This window comes from Filobasidium floriforme (assembly GCF_021052385.1).
Source record: "Filobasidium floriforme strain CBS 6241 chromosome Unknown HD553scaffold_11, whole genome shotgun sequence".
NCBI lineage: Eukaryota > Fungi > Basidiomycota > Tremellomycetes > Filobasidiales > Filobasidiaceae > Filobasidium > Filobasidium floriforme.
The window spans coordinates 730,770-752,107 of record NW_025763632.1 but is presented as its reverse complement, the minus strand read 5'-3'; the positions used below and the strand labels follow the sequence as shown (position 1 = coordinate 752,107).

At 52.9% G+C, this 21,338-nt stretch overlaps 10 protein-coding genes across 10 annotated transcripts; 5 read left to right on the top strand and 5 right to left on the bottom strand.

The window, feature by feature from the left end:
* Positions 1 to 15: 15 nt before the first annotated feature.
* Positions 16 to 1,288, bottom strand: HD553DRAFT_311741 (uncharacterized protein). The gene is made up of 6 exons (XM_046180009.1): positions 1,242 to 1,288; positions 915 to 1,181; positions 541 to 746; positions 394 to 439; positions 198 to 304; positions 16 to 119 (listed from the first exon to the last, which is right to left on the bottom strand). The coding sequence occupies exons 2-6, from the start codon at positions 947 to 949 to the stop codon at positions 73 to 75; spliced, it is 441 nt and encodes a 146-aa protein (XP_046036684.1). The 5' UTR covers positions 950 to 1,181; positions 1,242 to 1,288; the 3' UTR covers positions 16 to 72.
* A 493-nt stretch (positions 1,289 to 1,781) lies between these two features.
* HD553DRAFT_342314 (uncharacterized protein) lies at positions 1,782 to 3,983 on the top strand (the record flags this gene model as incomplete). Its single annotated transcript, XM_046182734.1, has 1 exon — positions 1,782 to 3,983. The coding sequence occupies one exon, from the start codon at positions 1,782 to 1,784 to the stop codon at positions 3,981 to 3,983; it is 2,202 nt and encodes a 733-aa protein (XP_046036683.1).
* A 121-nt stretch (positions 3,984 to 4,104) lies between these two features.
* Positions 4,105 to 4,996, bottom strand: HD553DRAFT_36081 (BTB/POZ protein). Its single transcript, XM_046183963.1, has 4 exons — positions 4,776 to 4,996; positions 4,631 to 4,683; positions 4,376 to 4,544; positions 4,105 to 4,257 (listed from the first exon to the last, which is right to left on the bottom strand). Exons 1-4 carry the CDS (start codon positions 4,850 to 4,852, stop codon positions 4,227 to 4,229), a joined length of 330 nt encoding a protein of 109 aa, XP_046036682.1. The 5' UTR covers positions 4,853 to 4,996; the 3' UTR covers positions 4,105 to 4,226.
* Positions 4,997 to 5,119: 123 nt separating this feature from the next.
* On the top strand, positions 5,120 to 6,458 carry HD553DRAFT_350199 (uncharacterized protein). The gene is made up of 2 exons (XM_046183514.1): positions 5,120 to 5,562; positions 5,646 to 6,458. Exons 1-2 carry the CDS (start codon positions 5,196 to 5,198, stop codon positions 6,311 to 6,313), a joined length of 1,035 nt encoding a protein of 344 aa, XP_046036681.1. The 5' UTR covers positions 5,120 to 5,195; the 3' UTR covers positions 6,314 to 6,458.
* Positions 6,459 to 8,506, bottom strand: HD553DRAFT_311735 (major facilitator superfamily domain-containing protein). The gene is made up of 4 exons (XM_046180008.1): positions 7,970 to 8,506; positions 7,397 to 7,879; positions 7,180 to 7,296; positions 6,459 to 7,100 (listed from the first exon to the last, which is right to left on the bottom strand). The coding sequence occupies exons 1-4, from the start codon at positions 8,343 to 8,345 to the stop codon at positions 6,502 to 6,504; spliced, it is 1,575 nt and encodes a 524-aa protein (XP_046036680.1). The 5' UTR covers positions 8,346 to 8,506; the 3' UTR covers positions 6,459 to 6,501.
* A 48-nt stretch (positions 8,507 to 8,554) lies between these two features.
* Positions 8,555 to 10,579, bottom strand: HD553DRAFT_311733 (protein-S-isoprenylcysteine O-methyltransferase). The gene is made up of 6 exons (XM_046180007.1): positions 10,373 to 10,579; positions 9,802 to 10,297; positions 9,543 to 9,671; positions 9,195 to 9,327; positions 8,956 to 9,086; positions 8,555 to 8,868 (listed from the first exon to the last, which is right to left on the bottom strand). Exons 2-6 carry the CDS (start codon positions 10,247 to 10,249, stop codon positions 8,762 to 8,764), a joined length of 948 nt encoding a protein of 315 aa, XP_046036679.1. The 5' UTR covers positions 10,250 to 10,297; positions 10,373 to 10,579; the 3' UTR covers positions 8,555 to 8,761.
* Positions 10,580 to 10,683: 104 nt separating this feature from the next.
* On the bottom strand, positions 10,684 to 12,967 carry HD553DRAFT_296320 (putative dolichyl-diphosphooligosaccharide--protein glycosyltransferase 48 kDa subunit precursor). Its single transcript, XM_046178516.1, has 6 exons — positions 12,706 to 12,967; positions 12,497 to 12,607; positions 11,774 to 12,368; positions 11,449 to 11,629; positions 11,112 to 11,368; positions 10,684 to 11,033 (listed from the first exon to the last, which is right to left on the bottom strand). The coding sequence occupies exons 1-6, from the start codon at positions 12,851 to 12,853 to the stop codon at positions 10,814 to 10,816; spliced, it is 1,512 nt and encodes a 503-aa protein (XP_046036678.1). The 5' UTR covers positions 12,854 to 12,967; the 3' UTR covers positions 10,684 to 10,813.
* A 201-nt stretch (positions 12,968 to 13,168) lies between these two features.
* HD553DRAFT_311729 (amidase signature enzyme) lies at positions 13,169 to 16,657 on the top strand. The gene is made up of 17 exons (XM_046180006.1): positions 13,169 to 13,404; positions 13,530 to 13,646; positions 13,808 to 13,930; positions 14,065 to 14,113; positions 14,193 to 14,230; positions 14,367 to 14,478; positions 14,606 to 14,706; positions 14,809 to 14,831; positions 14,907 to 15,043; positions 15,129 to 15,246; positions 15,327 to 15,347; positions 15,416 to 15,616; positions 15,704 to 15,722; positions 15,794 to 15,896; positions 15,999 to 16,116; positions 16,201 to 16,308; positions 16,408 to 16,657. Exons 1-17 carry the CDS (start codon positions 13,297 to 13,299, stop codon positions 16,472 to 16,474), a joined length of 1,563 nt encoding a protein of 520 aa, XP_046036677.1. The 5' UTR covers positions 13,169 to 13,296; the 3' UTR covers positions 16,475 to 16,657.
* A 110-nt stretch (positions 16,658 to 16,767) lies between these two features.
* On the top strand, positions 16,768 to 18,124 carry HD553DRAFT_311727 (uncharacterized protein). Its single transcript, XM_046180005.1, has 5 exons — positions 16,768 to 17,104; positions 17,201 to 17,309; positions 17,403 to 17,469; positions 17,555 to 17,676; positions 17,809 to 18,124. Exons 1-5 carry the CDS (start codon positions 16,834 to 16,836, stop codon positions 17,969 to 17,971), a joined length of 732 nt encoding a protein of 243 aa, XP_046036676.1. The 5' UTR covers positions 16,768 to 16,833; the 3' UTR covers positions 17,972 to 18,124.
* Positions 18,125 to 18,344: 220 nt separating this feature from the next.
* On the top strand, positions 18,345 to 20,555 carry HD553DRAFT_311724 (cytochrome P450). Its single transcript, XM_046180004.1, is given in 7 exon segments — positions 18,345 to 18,431; positions 18,517 to 18,684; positions 18,762 to 18,848; positions 18,866 to 18,867; positions 19,002 to 19,240; positions 19,308 to 19,653; positions 19,723 to 20,555. 7 exon segments carry the CDS (start codon positions 18,364 to 18,366, stop codon positions 20,460 to 20,462), a joined length of 1,650 nt encoding a protein of 549 aa, XP_046036675.1. The 5' UTR covers positions 18,345 to 18,363; the 3' UTR covers positions 20,463 to 20,555.
* The last annotated feature ends 783 nt before the right edge of the window (positions 20,556 to 21,338 follow it).

Below are 21,338 nucleotides of genomic sequence, written 5' to 3'. Positions count from 1 at the left end.
ATCAACATTTGTCGCACTTCCGTCAATCCTTTTGTGATTTCAAACTTGAAAATCGAGCTTCCGACGATCATGTTAGTTGACTAGCAAAGGACGTTCGTAAAAGCAAAGAATCACGCGAAGTGAGTCCAATCCTTTACGATTCGAAAGGAACAATCGGATTTCGACGATCGTCGAAACGATGATCGTCCTTTGAATAGGACAACCAAACGTAACAACAACGATGACGGCGGAACCTTGGAACCGTGAGAAACATGTGACGAGCCGATTGATATCGGTTTCTAGAGGGGTTCTGCTTCTCGAGAAGGTATATAGACTTGACGGTTTTACGAACGAGAACGAGAGAAAAAGGGGAGATTCATTCGTACTATCCTCTTCCCAAACCCAAACTTAAAGACCGCAACTCGTCGGAAACATAACATCAAGAACTCTATCATGTCCTGTAAGCACAAGTCCCCCCCCCCCCCCCCCCCCACCTCAGACTTGGCTACGTTTAGCTTCTCACTGACCGTTCATGCCTACTCGACTTTCTTCACGCCACAGCCTCCGAAATGAGCTCCGTTGCCGGTACCCCTTCTCCCGAACCGTCTACGCCCCCGACATCGCCTGCAAAGTCTACCCCGCCTTCCTCTCCCAAGAAGGTAGCCAACGCCGCTAAGAAGGAAGAAGCCAAGAAGGCTAAAGAGGTTGCTAAGGAGATGGAGAAGGTTAGGAAGTGGAGAGCTACGCAGAGGGGCAAGATTGAAAAGGTACGTAGTGTCATCATCGTCTTCTTCGCTACTTCTCGATTTTGCACGATCCGAGCCCTTTGCGGTTCCGTTTCGATTCCCCACCGCACTGCCCTGATCGCTTCTGTCCGCCCTGTCTTGAAGTATTCTTGTACTAAATCTTCTTGCTACTCCTCATCAACACCTTAGACGATCGAGAAGAAGGCTCCTGGCGTCAAGGCCATCCTCGAAAAACTCTCTACTGCTTGGGATGTCGTCGGGCTCGCAGAATACCAGATCCGGCTTCTTGATAATGAGGAGGTATCTACACCAGCCCAATTGGATATCAAGACCAAGCAGTACGAGGAAGGCCCTCAAATGATCAAAGACTTCATCAACTGGATCAAGGCTGAATACTCTCCGGACGAGGAGGAAAAGAGCGAGGCCGGTGTTGACGGTGGCGGTGATGGCGAGAAGGTAATTCTGCAACTCTCTCCACGCATTCCCATAGCTGATTTTCAGTCGCTCTCGTAATAGATGGAGGTCGACGAGCTCGAGTCGAAGGGCGACGCTGCTAGCGAGAAGGGCGACGCTGCTAGCGAGAAGGGCGACGCTGCTAGCGAGAAGGTCGGCGAAGAGGTTGTTAATGGCGAAAAACAGAACGGCGATAACGACGAGGGCGAGGCCGGGGACGACGATGATGACGACGACGAGTGATCTCCCCCGACTTAATTTACGATATAACAATAACGACAACGCACGACCAGTAGCCAGTAGTAGTATACGGTTCTGTACGTTCTGTTCTGTAGAGTACTAGTATCGATATACATCTACGAGGAAATGAGAATACGATCCATCAACTTGCACTTTGCTCGACGATCAGAAGGTCGACGCAAAGGATCACCTCTGAATTTCGCACCTCGAGCATCATCCTCATCACCGAACTGAATTCGTACCTTCTACTTGCTGCTTGATCAGTCGGGTATCCACGAACAGCAACAGTCACATACCTATAGAACCGAGACTATCTAGATGTCATACTGAGGACCAGAGCGGCCGACGAAATCGCGCTCGAAAATGAGCCATGTGGACGAAGAACCTGTCAACCTCAACACGGAATCGATCGTCCTCCCGACTCATCTCTCGTCAAACATGCTGCCTACGACGTCTGACAATACCGAATACCGAACCACCCACGAGCTCCCGGACATGAGGACGGACGATGAATCTCGGCCGCAGGACGATCAGGAGTTGCGAGATGGGATCAACGAGCAGATGAACCTGTTCTGGGGAGCCGTGTCGAGCGCTTTCGCTGAGCCTGTCGAGCCGGAAGAGCATCAGCAGCAGGACGAGGTGTCTCGGCATGAGGGGGATGGTGGAGAGATCATGAATGTCGAGCATCAAGGACATGATCTGGACGGAGAAGCTAGTGCCGAGGATGGTGTACATGAGGAACCTCATCATACAACGGACGAGTCGAACCAGGACGACTACCTTCCAGAACCCACCCAGGAACAGCCTCCCGCAACACACGTCGAGCAGGAACAGCAACAGGATCAGGATCCACTGACGAACCCTGCAGATTTCGCTCCTCAATCCGTTGCGCATGCGGAACCCGAGCATCCTCGGAACGAATGGGAACACGTCCAGCTGCTCATGAGTCTAGGTGGGCAGCTGGGTCAAGATCTCGCCGCACTAGGCGGTGGACAAGCGGGGAGTGGGGAGTTGGGCTTACAGGGAGGTATCGGATACCCAGAGGGAGAGGTCGAGGTCGATGGAGGGCATTCGGGGCAGCTCGACGATCCTGTTGGCAGCCTACACTCTCACTCGCATGAACACGATGTAGGCAGTGGAGAAACGCCGAATCGACCTCGGACACGTCGGACCATTGCTTTGGAAGAAATGGCGACCGTCAATGCAGAAGCCGGGCCGTCTAGGTTACCAGCGACCGTTCAAGATTCAGCGGCCGGGTCGACCTCGAAACCTCGTAAAAGAGCTCCTCGATCATCTACCGCTACTACCTCTACCGATCCTGCAGCCGATACGGCCGGCAAATCTAAACAAACCCGTCCTAGAGCTCCCCGGAAGCCCCGCCAGAACCCTGCAGCCAATTCCAATTCGACCCCCCCTGCACCTCGTACGCTCCTATCCCAAGCCGAAAGGCGCGCCAACCACGTCTCTTCCGAAAAACGTCGGCGGAACGCTATTCGTATCGGATACGCAGAGCTTGGCGCGTTGGAGCATATGAGCGTGAATACCCTTTGGCCGAGGACGGGGGAACTCGAGGCGGTCATTGAGGAGAGCAAGGATATGGAGGGGATGGAAGAGTTGACGGGTCGGAAGCGGGTGCGGGCGGGGTCGCAGGATGGAGATGGGGAAAGGAATGGGGATGGAGTTGGAGGCGAAGGGGGAGCTGGTGAAGCTTCGAACGGGTCTGCGAGCAAAACCAAACGTCCGAGGAAAGGAATCTACATTGTCAACCAGGGAACGACGAGCAAGAGCGCTATCCTACAAAAAGGCGCTTCATTGGCTCAATGGTTGACGGAGGGTAACGAATGGTTACGCGGCGAGGTGGAGAGGCTGGAAGGGTTGCTCGGGGTCCTTCCTGGCCAGGCGTTGGATCCGCAGGACGAGGTCGAAGAACAAGACCATGAGCATGCGGAGGATGTTAGGGCGGAAGAGCATGATACAGGGCAAGAGGAACAGGAAGGACGAGAGGGTGTGGCTTTGGACCATGAGGTCGATTATGGGTTGGAACACAGTATGGGTCTCGGCGGGTTACACGGGATGGATATGGATGGGATGGGCGAATTGGAGAGGCATCTGATGATGGAAACCGCTCATGGTCATATCCAGCATACGCACCTGGACGAGGTCGATGTTGGACATGATCACCAGCATCATCAACATCAACATGACCCGTTGGCGCATGAGCACGCGGAACACGAGACTCGAGAGCATCAGCTCGATTCAGGTCATGATCCGACTGGAACGCAGCAGCTTGACTATCAGCACGATCATCATATCCATCATCACGACCCTGGGCCTGACCACCACCAGCAAGGCCTAGAGCACGGACACCACGACCCACAATTGCATCATCATCCACACGAACAGCAGCAGCACCATGACGAACACAACAATCAAAAGCACGAGCATCACCTTATCGATCCCCCGACGATGATGGAAGAACAATTCATCAAAGCCGTCGAAGCGCTCCATCCGGCACATGAACAAGAAGAGATCGGACCGGATGGTTATCCCCGGGATCTGTATTGAGGCGCCACTCGCTGCGGGTACCACTTTCCGCTCGCATCGGGCGGACGGGGACGATACCTTGTAGAGTCGATTCGACGAGGCTCACATAGAACCTGGTGGGGTCTAGCCAGGACCTAAGAATCGTATGCAGCCACTATAGTATGGTGGTGTGAATTGTATGGCATACATGTCGAAGTTCAATCGGTCGGTCGTTAAAGGGGGTCGTCAGGCTCATACATGCAGAGCTGGGGCAGAGCAAAGAAATCAGGCTTCGATAAAGTCGGCTGCCATCAAGCTGGTTGAGTGACACGAAAGGGAATCGATCGAGTCAGCTACCAGATCGTCGAATACATCATGCTCCTACACCCCTGTTAGATGCAAGCCGCGAAACTCCGGAAACTTTGTAGACTCACAGCTCGAGCGCCAACTCGGGCTCTATCCTCTCGCTGAAATCCTCCTGAATCTCCTTTTGCGCCGTGTCCTTGTAAGCGTGCTTGAAGTGCAGGTATTCGACGATCTTGCCGACGATGATCCCGCGGTAGTCGAGCTTGATCGTCTGGGTGGCTACTTCGGCAAAGTTGGCTGTTTGAGCAAAGAGGCGGGATTAAATGGTTAGTATAAGGTCGGAGGAGGAGAGGAAATAAGGCGAGGAAGAGGTTTGGGCTGACCTGATTCATCGAGTGATGATTTGATTACTCCGCTACCGAAAGCGATCGTCTTGCTGTAGGTCGCAGAATGAATCTACCAGTCAGCCTGTATAATCTCGGGAAGGGAAAGCATGGCTTGATATCGGTACCATAAAACGACGCTTACGGGATGACGAACGAGTAACCGTCTATGGAGTTGATCCTGACCCAACCTTGTTCGAGGTCGTTGGCGAGCGAAGTCATGGTACCGCGCTCCTTCACAGCTTGGCTCTTCTGAGTGTCAAGTCACTGGCGTGGATGGGAGATGAATGACGAGATGACAACGGAAAGATGTACAAAAGCTAGAGAAGTCGACATCATCACCACGCATGCACCGAAATGTGAACGATCATCTCACTTTCCGATATTACGTAAGCGTGCGCGCCAACTAACCCGTCGATCGAGATTTTGGGTCAAACGAGCTAGAGGGAGGGATCGACACATCCGTACAACGACATCTAGACCATCCCACCGACCATCGCCTCATCATAGATACTACACTTCGTATAATCTGCCTCGTCGATAGATAGATTCTTCAACCTTGAGAATGTCACTGAGAACCGCCGTATCGCCAGCCCTCCGGCAAGCGACCTCGATCGCCCGATCGTCACCTACGATCCTCGCCCGAACCTATGCCACGAAACCTCCTCTCTCCTCCGAACCTCTCCCTCAACCCCGTCCCGTCTACCCACCTCCATCGAACCCTTTCCAACCTCCCCCTCAAGCTTCGCCTTCGAACTCGAGTACGCAGCAGACAGGTCAACAGCACTCGCCGTTCAAGGTCAGCATCGTCAAGGCGTTGGCCAAGTTGATGGGGTACAACACGAGGAGCGTGACGGCGATCAGGGAGACGGGGAACATGTGTGGGTCGATCGTTAGGGCCGTCGAGAAGGATCACGATTTCTGGTACGGAGGTGAGTCGTCTACCGTCTCTTCGCTCAGCCCAGATCTCTCGAGCTTGATGGCTCATCTCGCCTCGTTTCTCCTCTTTTCAAAGAATGCGGCCTTCCTGCGACGTATCAGACGTTTTTCCAGCTCCACCTCGTCTACCTCTACCTCCTCCTCCCTCGCCTCCGTGCTTTGCCCAACACGACCACCCTAGGCCGAAGTAGCACCTCCATCTCCCAGACTTACCAGACCGAACTTCTCACCCACTTTTTCGCCCTCGCCGAGAACCAAATGCGAGTCACCTTGGGGCAAGGCGAACGAGAACGGGTAGTCAGGAATTATATGAAGGAGATGGGGGAACAGTGGAAAGGCGCCGGGATCGGGTTCGATTATGCCATCTCCATCGGACAGGATTTGCCAGAGATCCCAGCTGGGGAGAGGTCTAGCAAGGGAGGGGATGCCGAGCTGGCCGCCTGGGTATGGAGGAACTTGTTTGCGGCGAGGTATTCCGACCTTCCTTCCGACTTTACACCGACGACCAACACTGCCGCCATCCCAGCCGAGCAGGACACGGTCAAGTCTGACCCGTCCAACCCGGTTCATCATCTTAAACTTCCCGCGCAGCTGGCCCAGATCGTAGCTTTCATCCGTCGAGAGCTTTACCGGTTGGACCAGCTTAGCGATGAGGATATCGAACAGGGGAGGACTGGCGAGTTTGGGCCAGTCAGGGAGATTACTGGGAGACGGGGTGGAGCGGAGACCGTCGATGGGGCGTAGAGTCCCTCGATCCTCGTCACTTCTGGAACGGGTTTGTAAATTTACGAGTGGGAATGTCTCGCCTCTGGCGAAACGAAAAAGTGCCTTTTTCTGGATACCAATTACCGATTAGACGGGGCGTGCGCATCTATATCTCATCATGCATGTAAAGAATCGATTCAAACCTGTGTGTTTTTCCTGGACGCTCATCAAGAGGTCGTGCTCGATACGCCTTCGATCGGTTCATCCATCGTTGCTTTTCCCCCTGCTTGTGTTGGTCTTGCCCGCGGCCTCGTCGCCCAGACGAGTACCAGACTAACCCCAATCCCCAGCGTGGCCAACCCGATCCCTACATAAAACGCACTCCGATACCCTTCCAGCACCTGGGTCCCATCCCGATTGATCCTCGTCTCTACCAACGCAGCTATCCCCAACCCTATCGAGATGCTATAGTTCAGCACGGTATTCACCAACGAGGCCGCCAATCCCTGTTGATGTCTCGGCATCGAGGCCGAGGCGACGAGGTTCCCAGCTGGGAACGAACAGTCCATCCCGATGGGCATGATGAGCATGGCGATGAAGCTCGCTGCCCAGTAGTTGAGACTGGGAGGGGTGACCGCGGCGATGATGTTGCCCGTAGCAAAGGCGAGCATGCTGCCGAGTAACAGAAAACCGGGTCTGATCCGGCTGATGAGAAAGGCGGTCATCAGCGCTGCAAAGGCTCCGGAGAAGATGACGGGGAGCATCTGAGCCGTAGCTTTAAGCGGAGAGTCTCCTCGTAAAATCTGCCAGAATTGCCAGACGTAGACTGCGGGGCGACGAACACATGATGGCAAAAGCATAAGCTTGACGCTCCCGACTGTGTGGCATGGACCGGCTGTACTCACAGATCCAGATCCCGAACGAACCCCAACCTGCTCCGATGGCGGCCATGACGAGGCCTAGTTCCCGGGTCAGGCTATTCATCGGTACGAGCGGGTACGGCGCTCGACTTTCGAACCAGACTATCAAAGGCGTTGCGTTGATAACACGGATGATCGAGATCAGAATGAGCTTCCAGTCCTGTCATCGCCTCCGAACCGATCAGACACCCGTACGACTCACCGAACGCTCCCATGAACAAGAACCCGACGATCAAGAGCACGTAAACATAAACCGTCGGCCACCCGACCACAGGCCCTTGGTTGAAAGCAAAGTTGATGAGGATCAACCCCGTCACCCCCGTCAAACACCCAGGGAGGTCCAAGCTCCCCTTCATCTCCCTCTCCGGGTTATACCCGTCCATCGGCGGAATGAAACCCCAACTCAATCCGGCGAACACTAAGCAGGCTATACAGTTTGCCCAGTAAATCCAGGGCCACCAGCCGAATTGCGCGATCAGGGAGGAGAAGAGGGCTCCGACGATGAACCCTGTAGGGGCTGTCAGGCCGAAGATGGAGAAGACGAGGTTTTTACGAGGGCCTGGTGGGTAGGAGCGGCCGAGGAGGGCGACTCCGTTAGGGAGGAGGAAGGCGGGACCGATGCCTTGCATGGCTCGCATGGTGTCGAAGAAGATGTCTGGGTGAGGGTGTACGTAGACGGAGAAGCCTGTATATGTGCCGCATATTTGGACGATAGGTCAGATCGAGGTTCGGCCGGATTTATCGATCAAGACGGGAGTGGAGGGGACAGACTCGCCTCCTATCAAGCTCCAGAATCCGTACCAAACCCAACCCCAGATGACCGCCCGTTTATGCCCGTAGAGATCGCCTATCCTCCCGGCGATGAGGATGAACGTCCCCACCGTCAAGCTGTATGCTGCGGGAGACCAACTTAGATAAGCAGGTTCTCCGCCGATACCCATGTCGTTTCCGATGATGTGAAGCGGGGCGATGGCCATTCCGAGGCCGCTCTGAGTAGAGAGCTGGCAGGCGGAGACGACGCTGACGAAAGCGATCTCTCTCGTCAAGGAGAGCGAGTGGACGGTCCATGCCTCTTCTTCTTCGGGGCGCTTGTCGTCGTCGTTGGAGGTCAATCCGACATCTCGTGCCGTCTTTGTAGATTCGGTCGACATGTTTGGTTATACCGATCGAGAGGAATCGGCTGGTGTGATGACGTCCGAACCGCCCGCCAATCAACCGAATCGTGATCGCAGCAGAGTCATGTGCGACCTGGCTGATGGGTCTAAGATTCCAGCCCTGCTGATTGTTATATAACTATATATCTTATTGCCCGTAGTAATCCTCGCTTCGCAGCACTTCACCTCTTGCTCGAGTAATCTTTCCCATCATCAACCTCGACTTTTCCCCTTAGCGCGCGCACGAAGATCACAAATCAAACACAGACACACAGAGATCATGGGAACTTGCACAGGTAAGCAATCTCACATCGCATTCCATCGACTACTACTATAATAGCTTTCATCTTGGTAATTGGTAACATGGCCATCTGAAGTGGAGATTGGTTGCCTATCTGCTTCTCGCCCTCATCTCATCGGGCTGCCTTGGCGACCAACCCGGCTGGCAACCACGTCCCGACCTTGTTCCTGAAATCCACATAGTCCTGCCCGAAGAACCTGACCAAGTGTCTCTCTTCGTCTGCGATCCCAGATCAAGACATCAGACTCCATTCAGCTACAGTATCCCGTTTACTGGGGGAAATTGAGGAAGAAGCGGGGCACTCACCGATGATCCTGGCTTCGAAAAACTTGGCGAGGACGTAGACGAACCCGGCGACGCTGATCACGTTGCCCAACAAGACTTGGGTCGCTACGGCCCAGTAAAAGAAGCCCGTGTAAGACGGGTGTCTGGAGAACCTGCAAACAGAAAATCAGGTCAAACCAGTAAATCAGTACCTCGCCCTGTATCCCACTCGATTCGTCGAATAAGGAGAACAAGAAAAGGTAAGCTGGGTTCACACTCACTGATAGACACCCCTAGTGACGAGGGTATGATCATCAGCCTTGGCTCCTCGGGAGACTTCGTGGGAAAAGGACGAGGCGGCGTGGACCATGGCGAGCGTCCTCAGCGCTTGGGCTGCGAGGAGGACGGGGAGGACTGTTTCATCGTTTTCCCGTTCGATTTCGGTATTCGTGATGTCGCAGTGTGTCGATTGGAGTCGTATCATAGGGATTTCGATGAGGGGGACGTCGGGAGGTATAGCGTAATAACAGGATAGAAGCCGATCAGCCTGCCGCCCGTGATATTACCTCACTGCGTGAAAACACCCTAAAAACAAGACTCCGACGAGCTTGTTTCGAGACGAGACGTACCGACGTATAACCACCCGGAACTTATCCACCAGCTCCCTTCCCTCGGCCAAAAGTACGACCAGGCGAAGTATTCGACGAGGCCGACGACGTGCGCAAGGATGTAGCCGTTACCGTTGTTCAGCAAGAAAGCTGGGGTTCATCGCCAAAAGGAAATAAAGACAGATATGTAGGCATGGTATTAGCTCTTTCCCGCCGTGGTATATATGTTTGGTGGGGTAGACAAAGGAGAAAGACAGAAAGGGGGGCTGGAAGGACTCACCATCCACCGACAACCTATCCTTGTTCCACCCTGCCGTCGTCCAAAACTCGCTCAGGTGGAACAAGGCCATACATCCGAAATAGACCCCCAACTGCGGTCTAGCCCACGTCCCCCATTCTGCCCCATTTGTGCCGGATTTGATGCATCCGCTCAGGGAGAGTCCGACAAGAGTGAAAGAAGTGAAGAGGATCCCACCGAGGATAGTGCTTATGATGCTAACGCTGAGGATGGTATTGGGGATATCGTTATGTGCTTTGTAATGACGAGCTTCCAAGGAAAGCCCGGAAGAGGACGGAGAGGTTTGGAAGACGTGCGCTGGGGGAAGCGGTTGAGTGGTTGCAGCTGAAGTAGACGTAGAGATAGAGGATGAGGTGGAGCGGTGTGTGAGGGTGGGGTCTGCGAGCTGGGTAGCTGTCGAGCTCCCGTTTGACATTGTCGATTTAGACATTATTTGGTTATTCGTGCGTGTATGCTTTTCAAATTTGGTTCGCTATACCTGTTACAGAAGACTAGAGTCATTCAGAAAGCCGAACATCTCGCTTCAGGTCAGCCATTCAAAGGGTCGACTCACTGCTTGCTGCTTGTGTGTTCAAGGAAAGAGGGTCTTGCCAGAAGATCCGCGTTGTCAGTCCTTCAATCCTTCTTCAGTATGTGCTTGCTATCGTCTCTCGGCCTTGCTTTCCGGATCTCTGTCAAAGAGCATGCATCTACTATATATCTATGCAATCCCCGCTCTAAGTCGAGTTTGACAAAAGGATCCCTTGGTCCTGGAGCTGGCCGGACCTTGAATGCCTTCGAACAAAGTCGCTCTTGTGAACGCTCGAATCCATCGAACAAAAGGGAAATGCACACATCGTCGCGCGGGGACCCCACAGTCACAAACCGAGGGTTCAATACTTTGAATGCCGTAGGTCTCATCATCGAGAGCGAGAATGCTACAAACTTTTATACGCTCATGCATCTAGCATCTAGTACTAATCTAGTCCATCCTCAGAAAAGAACTCGCTGCTTCTCACTTGGTCTTCTTGCCCTCCTTTTCCACCCCATTCCCCCTCCCGACCTTGTCCCCCTCGACCCCCAAATGCATCCACAACCAACAAAACACCAAGAATCCTCCGGATACCAACCCGGCGCCGGTATAGAACGGGAAAGCGCCCCGGATGAATCGTGGGTACTCGTCGTGACGGAAGGGGACGACCGAGGTGGTATCCGATTCGTGGACGAACGAGTATCTACGGGCGGCAGGGCATAGCAGGCTGATTTAGCTGTGGACGTCCGGATGTTGCCAGTATCACTTCACGGCGACTCACCCGGGTCTCCACCAATCCACGACAAACTTGAACACCCCATGCCTATCTGGTACCTGGAAGGTCTTTCTGTACAATCCCGCTCGTATCCCCGAGCTCGTGACCACCTCGCCAGCGAAGGGGATGGACGTCCGGATGTGAGGGTCCAGCATGGTGAAATCGAGTTGGAGGTCGTCGATCTCGAAGGGCACGTAAGAGGCGTTCAAAGAGGAAGACGAGGAAGAAGAAGGGTCGTGTTGCGCCAAAGCGATCTCGTATGTCTGATCAAACGACCAACCACAATCATCAAGTCAGTTCGCCTGGCCGTGACTGCTTGAGCGTTCAGATGCGAGGGACTCACGACATCCTCCTTGACGGTATACCCCTTGAACCGATCCCTAGTCTCCTTGATCGTCCCGTCCTCAGCTCCACCATTAGCGGCCTCTCGAATCCGGTAGTGCTCGGTCGACAAGACCTTGACGACGCCGGTCTCTTGGAAGATCCAGGAGGTCAGGGAGGAGATGAATTCCGGGTTCAGGGTTCTTTTGATTGTGAATGTTTGATTGTGAATGAAGAGACACGTAGTTGCAGATGGTGGTGATGTTGATGGCGAGATGAAAAGAGATAGTCGATGAGCATATATGGCAAAACCATTCTCCGGATACGCAGATCGACGGAAAACTCACTCGGCCGTCCACACATCGTCCTTGACCATCCCCACACTCCCAACCCATCCGAACCTCACGTTACTCCTACTCTGGAAAACGCTAACCAAGCCAGCTTCTTCCCCAGCGATGACCTGTTGCAACTTGTTCTTCGTCCTCCTCTCGTTGTCGTCGTCGTAATCTTCTTCGGAGGAATCATCGGAAGAGGAAAGACGGGGGAGGTCGCCGGTGAACGTTCCTGGAGGTGCGTGGAGGACGGGGATGAGGAACGGGTTGGACCCTGGGGTATGCGTCAGGCCTTCGGGGACGACCATCTTCCTCCCCACTCCTGATGATGCTGATCTTCCTTTTTGTCGAACCGACTCGGGGATGACGCTCAGAGGAACCTCTCCATGCAGTCCATCCTCCAAATCGAACGCTACATAACTCCCTGATTTCCCCGGTAAGGGGTTATGGGTGAGCAAGGAAGTCTGAGAGGGAGAGAATTCCAGGTCGAATTCCCTGTAGAGGGAGGAGGTTGCGTCTGTTTGGCTGGGGGAAGAGAGGAAGAGGGTGTTTATGCCCGATTCTAGGAGGGTGGGGAGGAGCCGGATTGGGCGGAGGTGGTCCGCGAAGGCTATATTGATATCCAGAAGAACCGGAGTGTATTTCGTATAAGCCAGATGATCCAGGTGCAAAAGGCAGACGGGAATCTGGAAATGCGGAGTGGGAAGCGAGAATGATGATGGATGTGACTGGACTTACAGCTCGTCGAAGGGGTCATCATGATCAGATGGTCAAAGTTCCGTTCTCCATATTCTACCAACTGGTGCGTCTCCTCTTTAGGTCCCTTGAAGGTGAGCTCGAAGCCTCGTGCTGCACCGGACATGACAATACAAAGAAACAAAAGATCAGCACCCAGCATACAATACATCAGCTGGTAATCATATCGTCTGAGGGCGAATGAAGCTCACCTTGCAAGCTATCCCAGAACTGCGAATAGTCTGCCCGGTTGATGGCGTGTTCTACGATGACGAGCACTCGTTGACCCGTCGCTGATCTCCCCTCGACCGCGGTGGAGACGAGGGCGAGAAGGGAGAGGAACGTCCGTACGAGACGCATGGTGGATAAGCTAGGTGCGATGACTTGGCTAGTTTTTTGTTGAACAGCGAGGAATTCAGTCACGAGCCAGAGGTGTCAAGGGTTAAACCACCCCTTTCAACATCCCGAGGGTCGAGGTCCGTTGTGACGCGGCATCAAGCGACCAGATCACGGACACACGAAACGATACCCATATATCCGTGTGCGAGCTTGCGGCACTCAGCATACATCACGTGACTCATATTCCGATCGTTCCGGTTTCTAATCTTGGGTATCGGCCATCTCCGAACGTGACCTCGCCTGTTCCATTTCGATACACCCGGGGGTCGTCGATATGGCGGGTATACTGACAACTATCCATCCATTCCCGTTTATATAGAGTCATCTCTCCGCCTTCCTTTTTGCTATCGTTTCAACGAGCCTGAACCGAAGACTGTTCTCAACAGCTCGACTCTCCAAACAGCATGACTACCTCACCGCCATTCGACGTCCTCACGGCGACCATCAAAGACCTCCAAGTGCTCCTCGTCGAGAACAGATGCACGAGCGTGGACTTGATCGAGATCTATCTCGTAAGAACTCAAACTACCAAATTCCATCTGCCGGTTCGAAGGCTGATTATTCTTCATTCTCCTCTCTCCATCTCGGCCCTGTCTCCTATATGTCAAACGGGACGACCTCAAATCCTTCAATACAGGACGCGATCGAGAAGAACAACAGGGACGGCTTAAAGCTGTATGCAGTGATCGAGACGGCTCCGAAAGAGCAACTGTTGCAGATCGCTCGTGAGATGGACGAACAGAGGACATCCGGGGTGAGCATCTGAACCGATCCGTTCCGAGGCATTCCTGGACCAACCCGTGTTCGGCGAACGAGCTACATGTGACACCCGCCCGAAGAAGACCTACTGAGTGAACTCAAGCTGAAACTGAGTTCACACCTCTCCTTTGATTGTGATTATGGAACCGGTAATAGAAACCTCTCGGACCCCTGCACGGGATCCCTATCTTGGTGAAAGATAACCTGGGGACGGAACCTTCTTTGGGGATGAAGACCACTGCGGGGAGTTATGCTTTGGAGGATTCTGTTGTCAAGCAGGTCAGTCGGGATTTTTTTCGGATAGGTTCTTTCCGTGGAACGGGGTTCTTTGAGTTGGATGGGGTTCGGGAGGTTGATGTTAATTTTTCGGTGGGTCTGTACTCGGGGTTTGGGGGGGTTGTTGGGGGTTGTAGAATGCGACAGTGATAAAGCTTCTACGGGACAGCGGGGCTATCATCTTAGGTAAGCTCGAAAGCCAGTTGTTCAATTATGGAACGGAGCTCATATATATCTCGCTTACTGCGTTCAATCGGGACTATAGGGAAGGCGAACATGACCGAATGGGCCAATTTCAGACAAGTAAGCCACCCTATACTCGTCTTGATTCGACTTGCCAATCCGATTCGCACATCCTGCCGTGCAAGACGGATCGCGGACCAACCAGATGTCATTTTGGGAGCTTACGATTGAGATTGACTATTTTGTGGCCGTGTAGGAAAACCCCTACCCACCAGGATCTGATGAGTGGAAAGACGCGATCCATCATGGATGGAGCGGGAGAGGGGGACCTTGTATGTCGCCTTATAACCCGGAGAGGACGGCTCTCGGTAAGTGAATCTGCGTCTGCTTTCCCCATTCTTCTCTTACTGTGATTCCTTCTTACTCAACTGCCCTTGCATTGAATATGAGCTGATCGATTTCTTCACTCTCGCATACTGATCTCGTAATGTATAGGTAGCAGTACCGGAAGCGCGGTAGCCGTTGCGGCTGGGTTCTCACCTGCTTCGATCGGCAGCGAGACTTTCGGGTCAATCTGTATGCCTGCGGATCGGACTGTGAGTCGTCGTTCCTCGTCGCCATCACCTGCGGGTATGGTGTTTCTGGGTCGAGGCTATACTCATTGATCAGGTCACCTTACACATGATCCCATGAAACAGGGATTGTACTCTATCAAGCCTACGTAAGCCGAACGTCGCGTTCTTTCGTGAATTGTCTCATAGACAGGGGCTGACTCAGTCCCCTTTCTTACGAACAGAGTCGGGCTTATCAGCTCTGCCGGGGGTATCCCCCTCACTTCGACCCGTGACGTCTTTGGTCCGATGACCAAGAACGCCTACGATTCCGCCTTGTTACTGCAAATCCTTGCTGGACCTGATGAGAGGGATGCGAACAGTCAGTCCCCTACAGCCTTGCTACACAGAGGCGCATCTGGGAGGCGATACTCATACTAGAATTCCTGTTGTGCGAACTATACTAGCGAAACGATCTCCCTTCAAAAAGGGGGAGATCGATTATGTCAAGCTTACGGAGAATCCCAGTTTCGAGGGCAAGAAAATCGGGATTTACCCTTTATCGCCCGAGGACCTTGCTTCCGAGTGAGTGGTATATCAGCGAAGCGCTTCACCCGAGGAATGCGTGCTGACAGGACCGGGTCGGTCCGTGCATTGTCTCGCAGAGCTGAGACGGCGTGTATCAGGTGAGTATCAGGGATTTCTCATGCTACCGCTTATCTCGGACTGAAATGCCTTACATCGTACCCCACAGGGATCTTATGTCGAACACTGTAACCAAACTACGGGGAAACGGAGCGACCGTGATCGACGATTTGAAGGAATTGGACTTCGATACGGAGTCGTTTGGGAAGAAGGACAATCTGGTCCTTCTGACCGATTTCAAGGTGGATCTAGCCAATTATCTGGGGACTTTGGAGAAGACTTCGGTGAAGAGTCTTGCTGATGTCATTCAGTGAGTGAAGTAGTCTAGCTAACGATCGGTGTCAGGACATCCTGGAGCGGTTCTTCGCTGACGGTCGTCCGATTGCTCGCTTGATAGGTTCAATATCGATCACAAGGTATTTCTGTTTTCCCTTGTCCGCAATCGAGGCCTGAAGAGGAAGCGTCTGACAGCTTTTGTCTGCGATAGGACATCGAGATGCCCCCGAGGTACCCGGGCCAAAGCCTTTTCCTGAAAGCACAAGCTACGAAGGGAAAAAGCGACCCGGAGTATATCGAAGCTCTGAGCGAGAGTGAGTCAACCTCAGCCGAGAAACGCTCCGTGTCCTATGGAAGATCTGAGTAAGAAGCGAATGTTAAAAATCGTCACCCACCGTTCATCGCTTGTCCCACAGTTGAGCGCATCGCAAATCAAGGATTGGAAGCCATATTCGAAGAAAACCAGTTGGACGCAATCTTCTTGACTCGGGCTTGTTCAGACCGTGACCCAATCTGGCTTGCATCTCCAGCCAAGTGAGTGGATCTACGTGCGACATGCTCAAGCGCATGACGTTTGTGCGTCGATTGTGTGAAGCTGACTAGTCTTGGTACATGTAGGTATCCGATCGTAACCGTACCTTTAGGGTTCGATGAGACGATCCAAGAACCGGTCTGCCTATTCATGATTGGGAGACCTTTCAGCGAGGGAACTCTGGTTCAGCTCATGTGAGTCGTCCGCTTCTCAATCCATTTTAAACTCGCGGAGACGCAAGACTGCTCGTGAAGCAGTACTTCGAAGCTAACGCGCGGTTTGCGATCGTAAAGGGCCGCTTGGGAGGCGGTGTTCCCGCCTCGAAGGGCGCCTCCTGCTTTGGAGGCTGCCGGGAAGTAGTGGAATATTCGTGACGTTTATTAGCTGTCCGGTGACGGTTTCCGTACCCGTCGATGTGATGAGATGTTTCGTCTCCATGTCCCGTCAGCCGATATGAAACACGTTGGAAAATTGATGACATCATCCGCGGATTTGTCTTACGTCAGCTACTGTAGCGTGGCCGCGGCCGTTGCCCGATCCCCGATCCCCTTCCCCTGCCCTGTTGCGTGTCGTTGCCTGCCTGCCTGCCCTGTCATCGATCCCCGTGGCCAGCAGCTGGAATACAAGAACCTACGAAGGTAACACACGGGCCACATCATCGCCCCTTCATCCTGCCTTTCCATCTCTTCGCTCTGCGATATCAACCTAAAATCAATCTCATGTCATTCACCTTGACACGCGCCTTGCCTAGAACTATCACCAATACACTCCGACTTCGAGCTACCGCTACAACCGTACGAACCATGTCTTCCAACCCTTCCAATACCAGCAACCCTGCCGTGGCTACCAACCCGGATATCAAGAACAACCCTGATATCTCCAACAACCCCATGAAGTCCGAGACCGAGGGTCGTGGACCTCAGTTCGGGTTGGCGGAGAGGCAGCCTACTGATGAGGAGAAGAAGGTCATGGAGGACGTTCTCAACCTCTGTACGTCGAGCCTGCTCGGTCAAGGAATTGTATTGCCGATCATAAGGTGCTAAACGGATATTTCGACCCCTTGCTCGTGATGGTTGTCTAATGTAGACCAATTGAACCCCGTCTCTCAGGCTTACCAGCATTACGACCAGAAAGCGGTCTTCTCCGACCCTATCGGTATCGCTCAGAACCTCGAGGAGATCAAGGCTCAGTTCAAGTGAGTCTTGCCGTTGCCCCCGGGTCTCTCGGATATAAGTCTTGCGAAAACTTGTTTTGCTGACACGGTTGATTTCTCTACCACCTCGTCCAGCGCTATGCCTAAGATCTTCTCGGCCTCTTACACTCGAGCTCTGAAATTCCTGGATAACCCCGAGATCGTCAGTCTTGTTTCAATTCTGCGAGTGTTCGAAACAAGGATAGGTTAGCTGAAGATCATTTCCCGGTTTGTGTGCGACTTGGCAGAAAGCTCCTTCGTTCCAGGTCTCGCAGTCGCAAGAGTATCACTTGAAAGTGGCTGGGATCGTCAAGACTACCGATAGTCAGATCACCTTTATCCGTGATCCTGCTACTAACCTGATCCTCCGGTGAGTCCCCGAGTTCAAGCTGTCTGACTCCAGTTCTCATCGACTTTTGATCATATCGGTTCTGACCATTACAATTACCGATCTCTCATATCATCGATCATCCATACTTGATGCTCGACACGGATCCCACAGACACGAAGAGGAGTGGCGTGGAGAGAAGAACCAAGTTTCCGACGATGGCTTCATCGGCAAGTTGCACGAGATGAGGAAGAAGTTTACGGCGCAGACCGTCAATGCGTTTGTCGATTCGACCCCTTACGACCAGCAGTCGGACAAGCCTCAGAGCAAGCAGTAGATCGGGGTCGACTTGGGGGAGCCTCAAGAGGCTCTGTAGGTCTCGATACTGTGTTTGTTGTCGTCGTTCCGTGTGTAGAAAGCCTTTCGTTTGTATCAAACAGAAGTAACCAAATATGAAGTAAGAATGCAGAAGCAGTGATCGGAACGTGAGCTTTGTTACAGCGCATCGTTGTCCGAGGCTGATGTCCATCCCCGTCGATCGTCCAAGGGGATCGGGCATGACCGCATCCGTCATCAAGGTTCGGCTTACCTAATCAACTATCGCTCAGGATCGCCTAGGTCCTGCCTGGACTACTATATGTAGTAGCTGGTAGTAGTGCAAGCGTGTTGCATATCGACCTTCCACAGTAGTATTCTGTTGGTGCTTTCTTGCCAGCGATCGCGCCAAAGATGTTGCTGCTCGGTGCGGTCGTCCTCCTCCTAATCCTACTGTTCAGAACGGTATACCACCAACGAGCGTGAGTGTCATTTTACTAAATCCTGGTTCCGTGTCATTTACTTAATTACTGAATTACTTACCTCTTAAAATCTCCCTCTGTACAGGAAGGCATTCAGACCGCTACCGCTGGTTGGACATTTCACCTGGTTCGCAGCCGTCTCTAGACAGAAATCGTTGGAATGGCTGAAAAGAGCTTCGGATTATCATCAAGGCAAGAGCTGGAAGTTGGAATTACCCTTGATCGGTCAGGCTTGGGTGCTGGAGGATCCTGCGTGAGTCGAAAGTTGAAGAATATGAACCAAAGATACGGGAGTGGAAGAGCTGACTCTGCCCTGGCTTGAGCTTGCAGTTGCGTCAAGCATGTGCTGAGTACGAGGCATGATGCCTTTGCAAAGGGAGAGCTGGCAACTTCAAGGCTGGCGGATCTTTTCGGTGAGCTAGTACAATTCGCCCTGTCTCCCTGTCGGATCTCGAGGTTGATCCCCTATGGTGATGCGTAAATGGAATACAGGTGATGGGTACGCTACCGCCAAAAGCCGTAAACCAACCCGAAGAGCACGAGCTAATAGATTTTTTGCGATCAAGAACAGCATCATCCTCACGAATGGGAACACCTGGAAAGTGCAACGTTCTGCCGGACACGCAGCCTTTGCGAACCCTATCAACCTGAAATATTTTGTCGATCGGATCTTACCGAAACATTTGGACAAGCTTTTCGGTGAGCTGGACAGCGCAGCCGAGACGGGAGGACATAAGGGAAAGGTGGTCGACTTGCAAGAGGTCGCTTACGATTACGCGATGAGTGTGTTTGGCGAACTGGCATACGATGTGAGTTTGCTTCTAGCAGGTTACATCGACGGCACTACTGATCGAGGATTTATGTGTCCGCCGGTAGTCGAACTTCGGCAAGATATCTTCCTCGTTCGCGGGACCGTTCGACCGGGCGGCGATCCAGACGCACGAACGGTTCTTCAACCCTCTTTACCGGATCACCGAATTTATTCTACCCTCGGGAGCACGTTTGAGAAAGGATATCAGGGACGTCAAGATGTTTGGGGATGAGCTCGTCAGGGAAGGAAGGGATAGGTTGAGACGGGAAGAAGAAGGGCTGGATAGCGAGGACGAGGATGAGAAGGATAAGCAGGGAAAGGGGATCTTGTTGGAGGAGCTCGTCAAGGAGAGAGGACGGGACGATCAGGTGCGGTTCTTGGCCGATAGTTGTCTCAACTTCTTGACCGCAGGTGAATTGACTTGAGTCGAAGGCAGACGAACGTTTCTGAGCTGATACATCCTCTACCGCATTCGTTAAGGTCGAGACACGACGGCTCAAGCTCTCTCCTGGACCATATACCTCCTACTTCTCAACCCCAAAACGAAAGAGAACGTGTTTAACGAGGTCATGGCGTCAGTTCAACCGCGCGAAGCCGTCGAGTCGACATCACTCGCCGACCTCATCTCGAGCACGTCACCGACAGCGTATTGCCCTTATGCAAACGCGGTCATCTCGGAAGCCTTGCGCCTACATCCTCCGGTCCCTTTGGAGATCCACGAGAATGTTACGGACGAAGCCATCGCCCTGCCAGACGGGACGGCGGTTTACCCAGGAGAAAAGGTCGTCTGGGGTCCTTGGGTCATGTCACGATCGACGAGAATATGGGGAGAAGACGCGGAAGAATACAGACCGGAGAGATGGCTCGCTCCTGCTTATTGGGATCCGGAAGCCAAAGGGCAGCCTTTACCGAAAGATCATGCGGCGAGGAAGACGGCTTTTGAATTTCCCGTCTTTCATGCTGGACCGAGGAGTTGCCTCGGAAAGCAATTGGCTCGGATTGAACTCGTTTTCGCCTTGAGGGAGTTGATGTTGCGGTTCGACTTTTCGCCGGCATGGCAAGGATCTGTCATTTACCGCACCAATGCTGGATCGGCCTGCACAAAAGACGCTGAAGATGATGAATATACCGGGACACTGAGGGAGATCGGCGACGGGCTGACCGGACCGATCAAGGATGGTCTACCGGTCAGGGTTCGGCGGCGTCAGAAGACGCAATAGGGTTCAAGCGCAATAGGGTTCAAGTGGATGAGACACATTACTGTATCCATTATGCATAATATATATCTGGTCTCGACATCTCGATCAAACAAGTCTACACTTCTGTCAATTCGAACATGATCTGCGCTAGGGTTGAATTGGTTTGAGACGTGTCAGGTGCCCGCGTGTTCGCGATCAAGTCTTCGTGGCGCTTACAAGAAGAGTAGCAAATAGCAAGATGTCGCGACCGCTAGCTTCCTGACAGGGTACTGGTGTGCCGAATGGTTTCGTTGCTTGTAGGCAACGGAGTTTCGATGAAGGTAAAGGTTTCGTCTCATGTAGGCGATACTGGGAGAGTAGCCCCTTGAATCGGGCCTGGGATGATGCGGTCGAGCAACGTGAGACTATATACCTGTCAGCTATACCCCATACCGATCATATCGGAGGGTTATCGTCCTATTCGTCTCGTAGGAAGGGTGACCAGCGACAAAAGAGGATCTGCATACAACTGAATAAAAAGATCGACAACTGTAGAAAGTCATGTCGAATCTACAATTGCCTCGGCTAATTGAACATAGAGTGCCGCTGTGAGGAGACCTAATTCCTCTTAACACCGGCTTTGACACCAAGGGCATTGCGACAGACTACCAAACAGGCTGCACGCTCAATGACTGCTTGCTGGGTCGAGTCAAGCTGACCCCGTACTGGGTAGACCTGCCCAATACTCCTCAAGAGCAACACGTTAGTGTCTTGTGACCCTTTGCCCTTCGCGCTGCTTTGACAACCTGTTCCATGGTATCGTAGAGGTCCCCCGGACTGACATTATCCGACGCAGCCAAGGTGTCACCAGAATCTTTCAAATAGTCTAGAAATTTAACGGAAGAAGGTCCAGGTTCA